General features: G+C 44.0%; 3 protein-coding genes across 3 annotated transcripts; 2 read left to right on the top strand and 1 right to left on the bottom strand.

Annotated features, from left to right (window-relative positions):
* The first annotated feature begins 1,284 nt into the window (after positions 1–1,284).
* SARC_01791 (hypothetical protein) lies at positions 1,285–3,055 on the top strand. The gene has a single exon (XM_014304496.1). The coding sequence runs from the start codon at positions 1,328–1,330 to the stop codon at positions 2,807–2,809; it is 1,482 nt and encodes a 493-aa protein (XP_014159971.1). The 5' UTR covers positions 1,285–1,327; the 3' UTR covers positions 2,810–3,055.
* Positions 3,056–4,192: 1,137 nt separating this feature from the next.
* Positions 4,193–9,941, top strand: SARC_01790 (fumarate hydratase class II). Its single transcript, XM_014304495.1, has 10 exons — positions 4,193–4,377; positions 5,502–5,669; positions 6,133–6,280; positions 6,647–6,809; positions 7,179–7,323; positions 7,694–7,793; positions 8,077–8,221; positions 8,684–8,799; positions 9,076–9,344; positions 9,551–9,941. Exons 1-10 carry the CDS (start codon positions 4,255–4,257, stop codon positions 9,650–9,652), a joined length of 1,479 nt encoding a protein of 492 aa, XP_014159970.1. The 5' UTR covers positions 4,193–4,254; the 3' UTR covers positions 9,653–9,941.
* Positions 9,942–10,003: 62 nt separating this feature from the next.
* Positions 10,004–15,158, bottom strand: SARC_01789 (hypothetical protein). Its single transcript, XM_014304494.1, has 10 exons — positions 15,007–15,158; positions 14,555–14,646; positions 14,088–14,196; positions 13,680–13,807; positions 13,246–13,333; positions 12,754–12,920; positions 12,313–12,474; positions 11,926–12,038; positions 11,204–11,353; positions 10,004–10,844 (listed from the first exon to the last, which is right to left on the bottom strand). Exons 1-10 carry the CDS (start codon positions 15,088–15,090, stop codon positions 10,741–10,743), a joined length of 1,197 nt encoding a protein of 398 aa, XP_014159969.1. The 5' UTR covers positions 15,091–15,158; the 3' UTR covers positions 10,004–10,740.
* Between the last annotated feature and the right edge of the window lie 661 nt (positions 15,159–15,819).

Below are 15,819 nucleotides of genomic sequence, written 5' to 3'. Positions count from 1 at the left end.
ATAATAGAATCGTGAGCTTGTTTGACTCGATTGTTTTTAATTTTAATAGGTGGCTCTTGTTTTTTAATTTAGGAGGCACGATACTGTATAGATTCTCCTAAAAAGAAAGTTTGTTTTCTATTTTTTGTACCAAAAATACGTCACTACATATAAAGCCTAATGGACGTGATGAAATACGTGGGCTAGTCACTGGTGAGTGGTGACTGACTGACTGGTGACTGGTGCCTGGTGCCTGGTGGCTAGAGTGGTCAAAACTGAAAACTCAAAAACTCGAAAACTCAAAACTAAAATAGAACCGTGGAACAGAAAAGTTTTATTTGTTTATTTTTACAACAAAACAAAATATATGCTAACAACGCCCAGATTGTGCTTTTGTTGCCTTTTTTATATTTATATGCACCACGTGATAGCATGACCCTCTGGTTCTATTTTCAGGAGGCTACGCAAATTAAAAAATAGTCATGTGTAAAAGTCGGTCTCCTCTAGGCTGACTGTTTTAGGGTTTTTACGTTAATAAGACGATACGTTAATACGTTATAATGCAAAATGTTAAATAAGTTTAGCTTCAGCCCTTGGTAATGAGCAAAAGATTAGGGGATTTTAGACTGAGACTATTGTCTACATGCTTCGCTCTAATCACTCACTACTTCGGTCTAGATTTATTATGTTTTAGTTAATAAGACTAGATATCATTTCATTGGACGCATAGTTTACATTTCACGCCTTGAAACAATTACCTAATCAAACTAACCAATAAAATATCTCTAAGTCCAACTTAAGAAAATAAAATCAAAACACCAAGTCGGTGCAGTATACATCTGCACCTAAACCCCATCACTTGGTACCAAGCTCTCCATCCATTTAAGGCATAGACGGGCACATCTAGTTGGTTGGCTAGGAGTATTCAAAACCATGTTGTCCTAAATTCTAGCAACTCTGATCCTGTCCATTTCTCAGTGGATTATCTTGCTCTGAGATTATTATCGAATTATAATAGTTGGAAAACAATCTAATTGTCCACAGTAGAGTCCCATACTCTACTGAGTACTGTCACATGTTCAGAATCTTGAATTTCTCAGTTCTTGTTCATGTCCAATTCGTTAAACGTATTCCAGTATTATTTGTATAACGTTAATATGTCTATACGTTTATAAAATACGTTAACTGTGCAACTACTATTAGGAACATACTATTTTTACACAAGTGTTAACCGTCTTCGCTTGTTCAATTATAATATTTGTATATATACGCGCAATATGAACAGATAAACAGCACAATCATAGGTCTTTGGACGATTTTGTTATTTTAAGCATTGTATACACCAAAAATGAGATACTTTCAGGGTATTCCATTAGTGTTGGCGCTAGCTACAACAGCGTTGGCGGCATGCACGAGTGGAGTTGATGAAGATACTTACGAAGCAGGCTTTGATCAAGCACAGTTGCAGTATGATGCGGCATGGTCTTTTGTGAACTATATGTGTTCATCACGACAGGACATTTACGATCAGGTTTCAAAAGCGGGTCCTGGAAAATCGGCACCTCAGTGTCAAGTAGAAGGCTTCGCCGCAGGGCTTGATGCATCTGTGGCGGCCGCAGAAAAAGATTGTCCCGTGCTACCCGACGGTTGTTCAAGCGAATCCACTTACAAAGCAGGCGCAAACCAAGCAGAGGTGCAATTTAGCGCATCCTTCAAATACGCTGGATGTGAAAATGTAGACAATGTAATGCAAATCACGTCAGAAAGCGGGCCTGTTGAACCTCCATGTCTTCAGATGGGATTTCAGGATCAATTATGGCTGAGTTATACTGAGGCCGGCGAAGAGTGCGGCGGTACCACGTGCGAAAGTCGGGCCGAGAAACTAGCGGAAGACCATTGGGGTGAAACTGTTGATATGATCGGGTCGGAGTGTTCTAGTGCTGACCAGGTTCTAACACAGTGCCTGGGGGCAGCCCCAGCCACACCACAGTGCACCTATGATGCGTATGTGGCCAAAGTACAATCTCTGTACGAGGATAAATTTGACGACTGCATAGAGGAATGTCAGGGCAACGGTCAGAAATACGGCGAGCGTCTAGGCGCTCAGTTCTGTTCCGTGACCGTTCTATTTTCTTTTGCTGGAGGCGAATCATTCATAGTGACTATTTGTAATCAAGAAGAGCAAAAGGCGTGCGAGGCTGAGTTAGAGTCCTACGTCTTGGATATTTGCAAGGATGATTACGAGAACGGCAAAAATGACGAATATTACGAGGAATTAAAGGCCGGATGCAGTATCACCATAGGTCCGGATCAGCCAACGAGTACATCCACACCAACACCTAAGCCAGATCCTGATTGTGCGGAGAAAGGGAAGGCTCTCGGTGAAGATGCATGGACACAGGCCCGCAAACAGGTTGGTGACACGTGCCATGACATCGATATGGCTTTCGCTGAAGTGAATAAAAATGCACCTACTACACCAGCGTGTGTTTATGAGGCGTACTTGGACGCTGTAAGCGATATGTATGTGAAAGCTCAGGAGAGTTGTGTCAACGAATGTGCAGGATACGGCGAAACCAGAGGTCAGAACGCGGCTGACCAGTTTTGCGGTGTTGTGGCTCTCTTCTTCCTTGATGATCAAAGCGATGAGGGTATCACCATCTACGTGTGTAATGAGATAGAAAAGAAGGCGTGCTATGACGCATTCGATACAAAGATCGAGGAGACTGATGGCTGTAGTGAAAGAGTGGATAATGCAGACGAGAGTACTGAAGATTTCTATAATGAGGTTCAGGAAGTTTGCGAAATTACCATTGGGCCTGACCAGTAGATCTATATGAGTTTGTAAGATATGCGCAAGCACGTTTTAGATGATAAAGTATAGCGCAAAATAGGATTAGGCCTAATGGAACTATCAGAGATTTTTCAACCTACAACCACACAACACGCATGAGAGAATGAAAACAATCGGCTGACTGATAGTACTGAATCATCCACGCCAGCGTCAATAGTAGAACTTTAGTGTAAAATAATCGAGAGTGCAATGAATAAATATATAAATTTTATTTCGTGTAGGCATCAGACTTCTTAAAGCTAGAGCCCTCTATAGTTCTGGGAGTACAGTGTAGCCGGTCTCGGGTACAAATGTGTCAGGGTATAGTGTTGTGCTAATCAATCGAATGCAGTCGCCGAATTTTTTTGTTGCTAACTGCATCTTGCAATATCTCACAAAAAGGAACAATGTATACCTTAAAATACGTCTCCGCTTTGAACCGCTCAGAAGCAAGCGCTAAACAATGTTCGGCCCGCTCACATATGGTCGTCGATATACACGATTTTTGCACGCTGTCGAATGTACGAACATATGGTCTATCTCATCTAAGCTATGGGTGGTATGTGTGCGTGACAAGCAATTACCAGGCGCAGAGCAAGTCATCTTAAGCGGCAGGCACAAATCCCTCTGTATGTTCTGGCAACTTGCTGATATCGAATAAGATTTAGACCTACTATTGGCTTGAGGAGAGGAGATCGAAAAAATCTCGACCGCGCGATGCTAAATCAACACACGCAGAACACACGCGCCATTGAAATCGCACCATTAAAATCGCACCTTTGAAATGAAGTTCGCGTGGAAGTACTTCCAAGCGTTTGCAACACTGACACGAAATCCAAGTAACCCGCTGGGCGGATACCTCTGCAACGTGTGGACGAGCCACTCAAATTTCGATCCTTTGTCATATGCGGCAGAGCAGTATGCAGTTTGGTGTGAAATTTAGACATTGACGAGGAGAGCTCACAAGCAGGGAAAGCAAACTGGAATCGGGGGCTGTAAACCAGCGGAAGCATACTCTTAACGCGATTCAGGAGTGTAAAAATTTATCTCTAATCTTCTGCTGAACCCATATACATTCACAACAAGACTCTCTCTCTAGTAACTATTCTAGTAGAAATCTCTCAGGTATTGTGAAAAACACAATTCTCCGTCGTCCCACGTCGTGACCGGAGCTGTGTTTCACAGAAAACTTGGGTGACGCCAGGAGGCCATGTTCAGTGTTGACAACCGTCAGGCGTCAGCCGGTAATAGGCAATAACATCGCCTATCTACAATGTCCACAGTCCGAGTGTCCGACAATGTTCGTTGACGTTGTTTACAAATTCAACAACGTATTTTATATATATATGGCGACAAAACGTATCCAGCCAGACACTTCAATGAAAAGCCGCCACTTTTTTTAATTTTTATTCATATAATTGAAGGTCTCGTTTTATATACCTATGTTTGTCAACAAGAAACCGCTGCCATTCCGTACCATTCCGCAGGTTGGTCGCAGAGTGTGTAGAGCTATGAGCGGGGTTAAAGAAACACGCGAGGAGAAGGACTCCATGGGCACCATCAAGGTATAGTCAGTTGACGCCCTGTGTACTCTTCTACCGACGTACCTACACAATATTCGTATTTATATACATATTCACTTATTGCACAGCCGCTGTCAAATCATGTACGAGACATGAATGTACAGGTATTCTTTTTCGACGAATACGCGCACTCTCGTTCCAATAAAAGAGGTGATGAACTTCTTAGTCTCTGTGCGTATGGACCGTCACGACACATAAATCACACACTCGACATCTAACACAGTGCAGCATATTTCTACCGCTCATAGCGGTAAGTCTGTGCACTTCATTAATATTACCTTTAGTCGAAGTATACTTGGGCACTGCTTTTCCGAAACCAACTGGGGCTAGAATGCTTCAATAAACAATGGCCATAGAATTCCTACCAGTTGTTTCTCATAGACCCAGCAGCTGCCTCAACGCAATGCACATTGATTTTGTCACGTTACTATACGTCTGTAGTACCACGATTGAAAACAGCAGCATGGTTATCATATCGGGTTTTTAGTTTTTTTGCACGCCATTGAGTTCTTCGAGTGAATGGAATTCAAATGCTTAGACCGTTCATGATGTGCAAGGCAGGGACGAATACCACTCAATCAATATAGGCCTATTATGCTAGTTTAGCTTCATAGTGGGCATTTTGAAAACATGAACTTGTAGTTGTACTATTGGCAAACAGGGTATATGGGAACGCCTGATTGTCTATGCGACAACAGGCATATACGTGCATTGCAACTCTACTCCACACTACTGAATACATAAGTGCAAGTCAAACTAGATTGAGCTGCAATGTCTCCCAAATTTATCGGTTAGCCACTCTGGAGTCTTCTTAAAGTCGGTTTGCTATGACCCTTGTTGCTTAAGTGCCGTATCATAGAACCCAGAAGTTCTTGTATGCTATAAGAACTATGGGTAGGAATAAGTTCGGTACTGTCGTGACGTTGTAGAAAATGCAGCACGCATCTACGGTGTAGTTAGTAGTATAACTTTCGCTTCCGTATTGAAAGGACTCTTGCGTTAAGCCTCCTCGTATATATATAGTAAAACCAATGCAACTGCTTTCCCGTCCCACACGTCTTCGCCACTATTCGCACACAGAACCCATCGTTCATTCTCATCCTCAGGTCCAAAGTGATAGATACTGGGGTGCCCAAACCCAGCGTTCGCTGCATCACTTCTCGATCGGCGGTCCAGGAGATCACTTCCCACGTCCCATGATCAAGGCGTTGGGGACACTCAAGAAGGCTGCCGCATTGACAAACCTTGACCTCAAGCAACTTCCGGACGAGAAGGTGTGCTTTGCTAGTTACATAGACGATGCGTGTGCGATCCGTCTATACTCTGAGGGTCTTTGTGAGTTAATCTTAATTCTTGGGGAGGGGGGATAAGAACTTCAGTTATTCGCAACGATTTATATTTATATTTGTCTGGGGCGGTGCCTGGTACTGTGATGTTCCGAACTGTTACCCATAGTGCGGGCTCAGACTTTCGTGTGGTGATCCATGCATCGTAGTTGGCCGTATATATACCTTGCTGAAGCACTGGTACTGCCGGCAAAGTTTACCCTTTTGCACGTATTTTTCGGCGGGTTCACCATCTCATGCCCTTGCCGGGACTAGATGTCCTGTCAGATGCTTTCAAGCGAAATGGATAAACCCGTGCTGTTAGACTGTGGTGACCCTGTATTACGTGCCAACACACTATGCACATAGTCCAGTCAATTGAACTGAACACCGTCACCCACGTATCCCTCAGGTATCGCTGATTGTAGCTGCGGCTGATGAAGTTATCGAGGGCAAGCTCGATGAGCACTTCCCACTGTTTGTGTGGCAGACGGGGTCTGGGACTCAGACCAACATGAACACGAATGAGGTTATCTCCAACAGAGCTATTGAGATGGCAGGTACATACTCAAGCAGTTGTCAATCCTTATCTTTACATGCGTAGGAGATGCTAGACATTATACACTGGCTTGCCTTATTTGTTTTCGGTTGTTCCTTCCCTTATTTTTTTGTTTGAACGCTTGTGGAGTTTTATATTGGGAGCTGGTATGAACGCTTGTGGAGTTTTATATTGTTATGATAGAGCGCTACCGATGTATAATGTGTGTACACTACACTATACTACACTACACTCATACCGAAAGCTGCCAAGGTAGATCTTCGAAACACTTCGGCCGATATCACACGCTTGTGTTGTTGCTACTGCACCCAGATGTCGTGTTAATCCTGTTCACTTCTTGCACGTACGCCACCATCCACACCACCAGGTGGCACCCTGGGCAGCAAGTCTCCTATCCACCCGAACGATGATGTGAACAGAGGCCAGTCATCGAATGATACCTTCCCAACGGCTATGCACATCGCTGCAGTGGATGTCACCAAAACCGATGTGTTGCCGGCACTGAAGCTGCTTCGGGATGCTATCGAGCTGTATGTGGCAGTTGCGAACACCTGCGTGTGTTTTTTTTAGCTTTGAGAGTTTCGCTGATACGTCTAAGTGGTTAAATACACAGAGACGCTTAGGTTTCCCTTTGTCATGTGGATGTTGTATACGTTGTCTATATCTTTGGTCGCAATGGTAGTCGCGAGTGTGGGCGATGGATAAACTTGTACTCCCATTGCGCTATCTAGTGTGTTGTCTCGCAGATCACTGCACCGCGTACGCAACTGCGATGTCCACAAAATGTCGACATTTAAACGAAAGTATGCCATTTTACGTGCACAGATAGGCACCACACTAACCACCCGTCACTCTGAGAACTAATGTATAGTATTTGAATGATAAATATCTCTATGAAGGAAGAGGAAGGAGTTCGAGTTTGTCGTAAAGTGCGGGCGCACGCACATGCAGGATGCCACCCCGCTTACCGTGGGTCAAGAGTTCAGCGGTTTTGTCGCTATGCTCGATCTGGGTATCGAGCAGGTTGAACGAGCCTTGCCCCAGGTACTTATAGCATATGTATTGACAGTCGCTTCATTGGAGAACGACTTCTCAGTGGTACATGTATTCAGCTAGATACAGATATTAATACACGTGTGAGGCTGATTACTTCTTCAGCGTACGATTCATCTGTCAATATAGCCTGAGTGCCACTCCAAGTGTACTTGAGGCCCAATCAAGATCGTGTATATCATACAGCCCTCCCGATGAACGCGTATAGGGGACAGGCCCCTGTTCTTTGGCGCTCATACACCCGTACTTCTATTGTACACCCGATGAACGCGTATAGGGGACAGACCCCTGTTCTTTGGTGCTTATACACCCGTACTTCTGTTGTACACGCTGTTAATTGCTATGGTTCCCCTAACAACAGGTCTGCCAATTGGCATTGGGAGGTACTGCGGTAGGGACCGGCTTGAACACGCACGCGGACTATGCCGAGGCCAGTGCCGCAAAAATAGCAGAGCTCACAGGTGCGATACGTTTCAGATTCGGAAAGAGTATTGACTTGTTTGGTTCATCTTGACTCGTTTTTTGACTCGAGGTTTACATTTTGTGCGAATTAATTTCTGATGTATTTGGGGTGGTGTCGACGGAATGTTAATAAGATTTAATATGTTCAGGTACTGTTGTGCACTTCTCGTTCGCTGATGACACAGAAAATGGGAGGAGTCAGAATTGGTGTAGATGCCAATTGGATTCTGGTATGGCACTTTTCATAATGGACTTTTTCCCATCCTATTCTTTTCTCTCCAGGAAACCCGTTCGTCACAGCACCCAACAAGTTCCAGGCATTGGCCGGACACGAGCCACTGATGGGTCTTCATTCGGCATACAAGACTGTGGCCACTTCACTATACAAAATTGCTAATGATATCCGCTTGCTCGGCTCTGGACCAAGGTATGTGCCTTTCTTTATTAAGTATTATATACAGTTCTCTGTGTCAGACCAATAGTAATCAATCCCTCAGCTGTAGACGAGCGCGTCCCAAATACAGATCTATTCGACCATGAGACATGAGTCCAGGTCCGAGACATAGCCTTGTTCTTAAAATAGAACACGGGAGTGTAAATATGCAAGTGAATACACATACGTCATACGCTCAAATACTGAAATCGCAAATTAGAAATATGTAGTGAAATAGTATAAAAATACAGTCCAAGACCAAGGGATCCAGACTCCAAGAGACAGCCGTGTGGCCTCAGTTACATATTAAAAAGGCTTTATACTTGGATGTACAGCTGCAGTGGACATATCACTGGTCTTTACACTATCACATATATGTACACTTGTCACACATACATCAGATTACGTCGTTGATATTGGTTAACATGACTCCCACACACTGCTTGAACCCCACAGATGTGGCGTTGGAGAGCTAAGTCTGCCCGAGAATGAGCCTGGGTCCAGTATCATGCCAGGCAAGGTGAATCCCACACAGTGCGAGGCCCTAACTATGGTCGCCTGCCAGATTGTTGGTATGTGACCCCTTCTGAATACTTGTTGTCACATAGCTGCAGCGTGCAGCACAATGTTGACTAGTGATATTGGGGTGTGGACGATACATTGACGTAGATTGGACATGCATGTATTGATCGATATCCAGTCACTCGATTCAGATATACTTACGATTTACACCTCCACCGGAATTCGGTATAAGATGTCATGTATTAACAGGTCCTGGTTTGCCTATATATCTAATGATTTCCATGGCGTTGAGTTTATTTTTCCAAATTTTGGTATCACAATCACAGGTAACGACTCGGCCGTGGCCATGGGTGCCATGAACGGGCACTTCCAGCTCAACGTATACAAGCCCCTCATCATCCGTAACGTGCTACACTCCGCCCTACTTCTGAATGATGCCTGTCACAGCTTTGAGGAGTTCTGTGTGCGAGGTTTGGAGCTCAATGAGCGCGTGATCGCCGATAACGTCAGCAAGAGTCTCATGCTGGTGACATCACTCAACGAACACATCGGCTACGACAACTGTGCCAAGATTGCCAAGCATGCCCACAAGGAGGTGTGTGTTACTACCAGTGGTCGTAAACCCGGTTCATGTTTGTTTGTGGCGAGTGGTAGAAGTTGTCCACAGCATTCTCGCACGTGTCACCCTTCGATAACAACAATACCCCGCCGTTGTTATGTTGTTAATTCACCCGTCGCCCGTTCGTAAGCACTTACCATCCAAGTGCTCACTTGACACTCCACTATCTTTTCTCCGTACAGAACAAAACTCTGAGGGAATCGGCGATCGAGCTCGACTTGGTCTCCGCCGAACAGTTTGACCAATGGGTTGTACCTGCGGATATGTGCGGTCCCAAGAAATAAAGCGGTAGGCCCATATGTGCGGTCCCAAGAAATAGAGCGGTAGGCCCATATGTGTGGTCCCAAGAAATAGTGCGGTAGGCATATGATCCGACTGTCTGAGAAGCAGCGGTCTCTCCTATTGAAGTAGAAGATCGCTTTCGCTTTGCATATGTTAATTAGCGTTTATCAAGATGAATATGCTTTTTGAGTGTGCCTAAACTCTAATAAAGGACTAATCTATTTTTCGGTAGACCGACATACAACAAAAGTACAGGCTGCGCTCTAGTGGTAGTATTGACTTATAACCAATCTCGATTGTATGTAATTCGTAGTCTCTAAAATGCGAAAGAAAAAAACAAACACCGGAAATAACAGTTGAAACATTTTTATTTTAATGCAGCAATATGAAACTGTCAACTACACATCCGAGCACCGCACCTGTGCAGACTACACGGCCACGCGATGTCTAAATTTGTCTCTAGATCGCTAATTCCTTTAATTAATCACTACTTCACTTCTAAAACAATCAATCACTACTTTCACTTTTAAAACAATCAATCACTACTTTCACTTCTGAAACAATCAACCACTACTTCACTTCTAAAATACATCCGAAAGTGCCATTGATACGTTTCTGCCACTCCCGATGTCGCCCTATTCATTGTAAGTATTGCGTACCGTCGTTGCTAGGCTGTAAGGCGTGGTACGTATACGAGTCCCCCGGTTGACCGCATGAACCAATTGCAAGAAACAGCGCTCGCATCCATCTCCTAGGTATATATTGCGGCACTCTTTCAGATATCGCCCCAACCTCATACCTCGCCTTGTATTGAATACTTGATCGCCGCCTGTGATACATACGCTTCACTATAAACCATGTCGACATGCGCTTCACTATAAACCATGTCGACATACGCTTCACTATAAACCATATCGACATACGCTTCACTACAAACCATGTCGTGCTCATGTCGACCAGCGAATTGCAGTGGCGGTCATCGTGTACACATAAAGCATACAGACGATCATCCAATCGTGTACACAATAAGCATACGGGCGAACGTCCAACGGTATGATTTGACACCCACCAAGCCCTGGGCGGAGAGTACTTAGTCGCACTTCTGCGTGACATCGATCAACTCAACCTCATTGTAGTTGCAGATTTCCGATAAATACTTATCCTTGTCCATGCTGTACAGCTGCTGTGTGATACCTGGATAATGGATTGCACGTCAGAGATGGATGCATTTGTTAGTGTAAAGTATGTACCACCAGAATACTCGACGAAATTGATTTCCAGTCATTCGGTGCTCGCCTGAAGCAGACAGTACGATTTAAAGCGGAGTGGCAAAACTGCAATGTGAGATCGACACGCAGCGACTTTTACACTCTAGGTCAGTTATTCAAGGCAACAGTTGCAATAAGGGCATCATCGTATTGTAGAAAATAGTTCATGTACATTCAACAATAAAACACGATATATACTATAATATAATTACGAGAGCAACAATAAAATACGACACATACAACAATATTATTACGAGAGCAGCGACTCCACCCATATGAACATACCTCGGACAAGTCTGGGTACTGAGTACTTCATAGCCGAGATACTGCTGCCACTGAGGCCGTTACTCACTAGAGCTCCGAATGTGAAATCGAACACTTTGTTGAGGAAAGGGTCCGGAGTCTTCTCCCTCTCGAGGTACTCAAAGTGTGGACCTGCACACGTGGGCAAGTGCAACGCAGACGGCGTGAGCTATGCTGAGACAGCAACTAGTATCGTTGGGAAGGGCTATAGACTACAGGTGTGTCGCAGTGTGGCGGTGTGTGTTGAAGAAGACACAGCGAAAGTCACAGCAGATGATAAATAGATCAGGCGAAGAAGCCAAGGGATATTGCAAACACACGAGTATGTTGGAGATCGGCGTTGTAGAACACCAACGAGTACAGAAATAGAGAATGCAAGAAATAAAACACGTCCACTGGCAGCAAGTGCATATCACACCACCCAGCGAAGTAAACTCCCACGGATGGGGTCTGGAAGAGAGATGGAGGTGAATACGTACCTTGCATGCATATTGCTAGACACTCCATAGAAGCATCAAACTAACATAAGATAACCACCGTGCATGCTCGAATAGACGAACTATTATCTTCGATCCAATGTCTATGTATTGAACTATACGACCTAAGACGCACGCATGTATGTTAACTATACCATAAACAATATCAACTTAAAAAAGAATTATAAACAATCAACTTAAACAACACGCATAACCTGAACTGCATACCGAGATAGGGGTTTCGGAGCATCATTTCGTCGCAACTGTTGAACCCAATCTTCTCAGGAGTGTAGACGTCTCTCCACAGTTGTACGTTGGAGTGCAGTGAACCAAGTTCCGGTCTGAAATTGGGAAAATGTGTCAGCTATGATACTCAGATGGTGTTCAAATAACTATGTTCTTCTCATTCATCCGCATATAACATCTCGTTAGTGTTGTGATAGACGAGTGACATAGACTCAAATCTGTACAACTCACGCAAACAGCACAGCTCGCAGACGTATCGAGGCCAGGCTAAACCCATCAATAGCTCGAGAAATTCCTCAGATCCCACCAACTCCAATTCTATGCACATATGAGACAAGAAAATAACAGCGCTTAGAGTTAACCACACACCTCTGTGATAGATCAGTAGAGAACCCGGTGCCAATAACCAGGAAGTCGAACTCGTATGTGTCTAAGGGGGTGACCACTTGCACTTTGTCGTCGCTCACCTGCTTCACGCTCGTCCACGGTGAGTTGTGGTGCAGATGGAAGTTGGGGTTCTTCGTATTCCGCCTGTGCGTGTGACAAAGGCAAAGCTAAGAATGAGTACTTCGCAACAGTCGTACGCATTTGCAGGAAGTTTGCCCATCACCGCAGTGAACATGTGGACAATTCAACATTTCACTGAACAACCGCGAAAAGGTTGCGATGAACACAAACCGCTGAGAAAAGTAATAATTGCGTCTGTGCGACTTTGAGAAAAAGCGCCCAGCGTCTCCTCGCCTGTACCGCCAAGCCCTAGTCTGTGACCGGACGTACGATCCGCATACCCCGATATGCCACTGCACGCACCTGTAGGTATCCAGCGGCGGCAATTGGCCTTTCTCCAAGTAAGCCTTGACGAACTTCCACCGGTACTCGTCCGGTAGGTCAGCATGGTGACCCAAGAACCCAGGATGCTCAGCCCATCGGTGCACGTTGATTGTCACTAGTCCAGGGCGACGGTTGAACAGGTGCACCTGGAAACGTGCCCAAATGAGGAACAGGACTTAAATGATAATTCTAATTTAAATTTAAATTCAGATGATAATTCTAATTTAAATTCAGAGGCAAATTCTAATTATATTGGGATTGGGAGCGACCAAAATCCGAAGCACATGGGCGCACGTCGATGGAGAGCACAAATTCAGCACTGCACTAATAGGCAGGCCAGACGAGGCTTTCTAAACATATTGCGTGGTTACGCAACTTTCTAAACATATTGCGTGGTTACGCAAGGTCTAAAACAAATATCCCGAAATCAAGAAAATCTCACAGGTGTAATCACGAGCCTTCGTGCCATACCTGCGCCGCACCAGACTCAACGGCCACCGCGGCGTTGTCGAACGCTGAAGCGCCTGCCCCTAGAACACCGACCTTCTTACCCTTGAGACTGTGTTTGGTATACAAAAGAACTTGGTAAGATATCGTCCACATCTTGCATACACATAACTTCACACGACTTTCTTACAGATTGTGGTGATTCAAAACGACCTACAGTGGTTGTTGGGGATTGGCTATGATCAGCTTCAGCGAAAGGCTCCTCTGACAGTATGCGTCATACAGGGATGATTGTAATGGTACATACAGAGCGACGGTGCTATCACCTACTATGTGACTCGCTCAGATGGTAGCGCGTGCACTGCACGTCCCAGATACGAAGCACAGTGGAAACGCATACTTCCAATACGAATAATCGTGCCTGGCTCACCCAAGCCTTAGCATGCGATGATACTTACGCTTCATAATTAATATTCTCGCAGGTGTGTGCGTAGAACTTTTTGGGCAGACCGTTCTCTGTGACGATCGGTGGGATAGTCCACTGTCCGTTGCCATCGATGCCAGTTGCCGTGACAACCAGACGTGCCTACAGAAAAAAGCAGTAATGATCAGCTAGGACAATTTCAATAACAGTTTTGCTATTTCAATGTCACGCTACACATTAACTGCAATTTTCTATGTAACAACCACTCAGCGGTATCCGTTCTCACATTGTAGTACAAACGCGGACGTGTGCAAATGGATGCGGACGAGTATATCAGACACCGAAGTACTACGGCACAGCTCCATTGACGCAAATCGACGAACCCAAACTGGCTCGTAGACACATTGTGACGAGCTAGGATTATACAGGCGACCATGCACACCTTGAAATCAGGCTGACCATCCACGCTACAATGGAAGCAGTTCTCCTCGGCCACCCATGTCGTGTTGGTCACCTTCGTGTTGTTTTGGACTGGAATTCCGATTACACGGCTGTGATTGTTGGATCACAATGAATGTCCGGCGTTAGGAAGCATAGGAGTCGAGCGTGAAAAAACCCTCACATACGTGGCAACTATATGAAAATATACCAGGAACTCTCCTCTTAAAATTTTAAATTTTCAACTAATGTATTCGACATGTCAGGCCGTATCAAATACACGAATTCGAACAGAGCTCAAATGGGAAAAGTCGAACATACAGGTAAACTCGTGGAATATACATTTTTACCAAAAAGCATGTATACACGGTATTACAATTGCGAATGCGAACGACCCAAGCTACCGCTAACAATTCTTTACTACGGGCACAAACGCAGCATGAGCTGTATATATGACTAGACACAACATACCGGAACCAGGCTAAGTAGTCAGCCCACATCTCGCGAGGGAGGAACTTCATTTTTTGGAATTCGTCGCAACCGAGCAAAGCTTCATAATAGGCCTATGACGTTAAATAAGACGCAGAGATGAGGACCCGAAATTTGTACTGCGTTTCATTTTATCCGGATCCCAACGAACTACACGCCCAATTTGCGGTACTTTAAAGTATACGACAGCGATTCGAAATTGTCGGACCGATCACTCGACATCCCATAAATGGCACAGAAATGTATAAACCGAATGTGTGTGGAAAAACGACAGATGGGATAGAGCGCATCATGCAGCTCGCTGATATCGAGTAATGCCTGCCAAGTAGAATTCAGGACGCAAATATCTTATCCAGACGAGATTTCTTGTGTTCTCAATAACAGTACATTACGGAAAATATATCCCAATCTCAAAACTTATACGCAGGCAGTACCTGTACAGTCAGATTGGGGACACTCATATCAGGGCCAAGCACGTGCTTAGGCGTACGAAGTGTTTCCATACGAGCGAATCGCATCCAAGGGCCCTCCTTTCCATCTGGATTGGCATCCAAGCATACAATATTGCGGACGGAATCTGATAGAATGTAAACCAAAATGTATTGTAAGTACTTGACTTTTCTCGCCGTGGTGTTTTTGTGGATATGAAACGTTCCTGCGTTTATTAACACGGACATTCACACCCTTACAGATAGAAGGCGTACGAGGCTAGAGTAATTGATTTCTATGATGTGACGCAAAAAAACTAAGTTAGGCCGAACTTAAACTATTGAAACTTGACAGACAACGATAGTCACATGTCAAACAATATTAGACTAGAAAATTATAAAATACAAGACTAGAGAATAACCTACAAATTATATGCTGACACGAATGCGAACCGACCGTTGTAAATATGTAAAACGCAATAGTTGCTCAAATAATTTCACCTCACCAAATTGTCTACATTGGTGCATCAATATATCAAAAAAAAAACAAGTATTCTTTTATGTGTGTACATAATGTATATATTCTAAAATTGAATTGCATACTAATAGGATGTATATATAATTATGTAGGCTTGCACCAATATAATATATATATATATATATATATATATATTTATATATATATATATATGTATATATATATACATATATATATACATATACACCTATATGTATATATATATGTGTATGTGTTTCTGTGTATGTGTGTGTTTAGTATTATATATATATAGTTNTATATCTATATATATACTATATATG

The sequence above is a fragment of the Sphaeroforma arctica genome (assembly GCF_001186125.1).
Source record: "Sphaeroforma arctica JP610 unplaced genomic scaffold supercont1.74, whole genome shotgun sequence".
NCBI classification, from domain to species: Eukaryota; class Ichthyosporea; order Ichthyophonida; genus Sphaeroforma; species Sphaeroforma arctica.
Note: the sequence above shows the minus strand (reverse complement) of the source record. Positions and strands in the feature narration are given on the sequence as shown.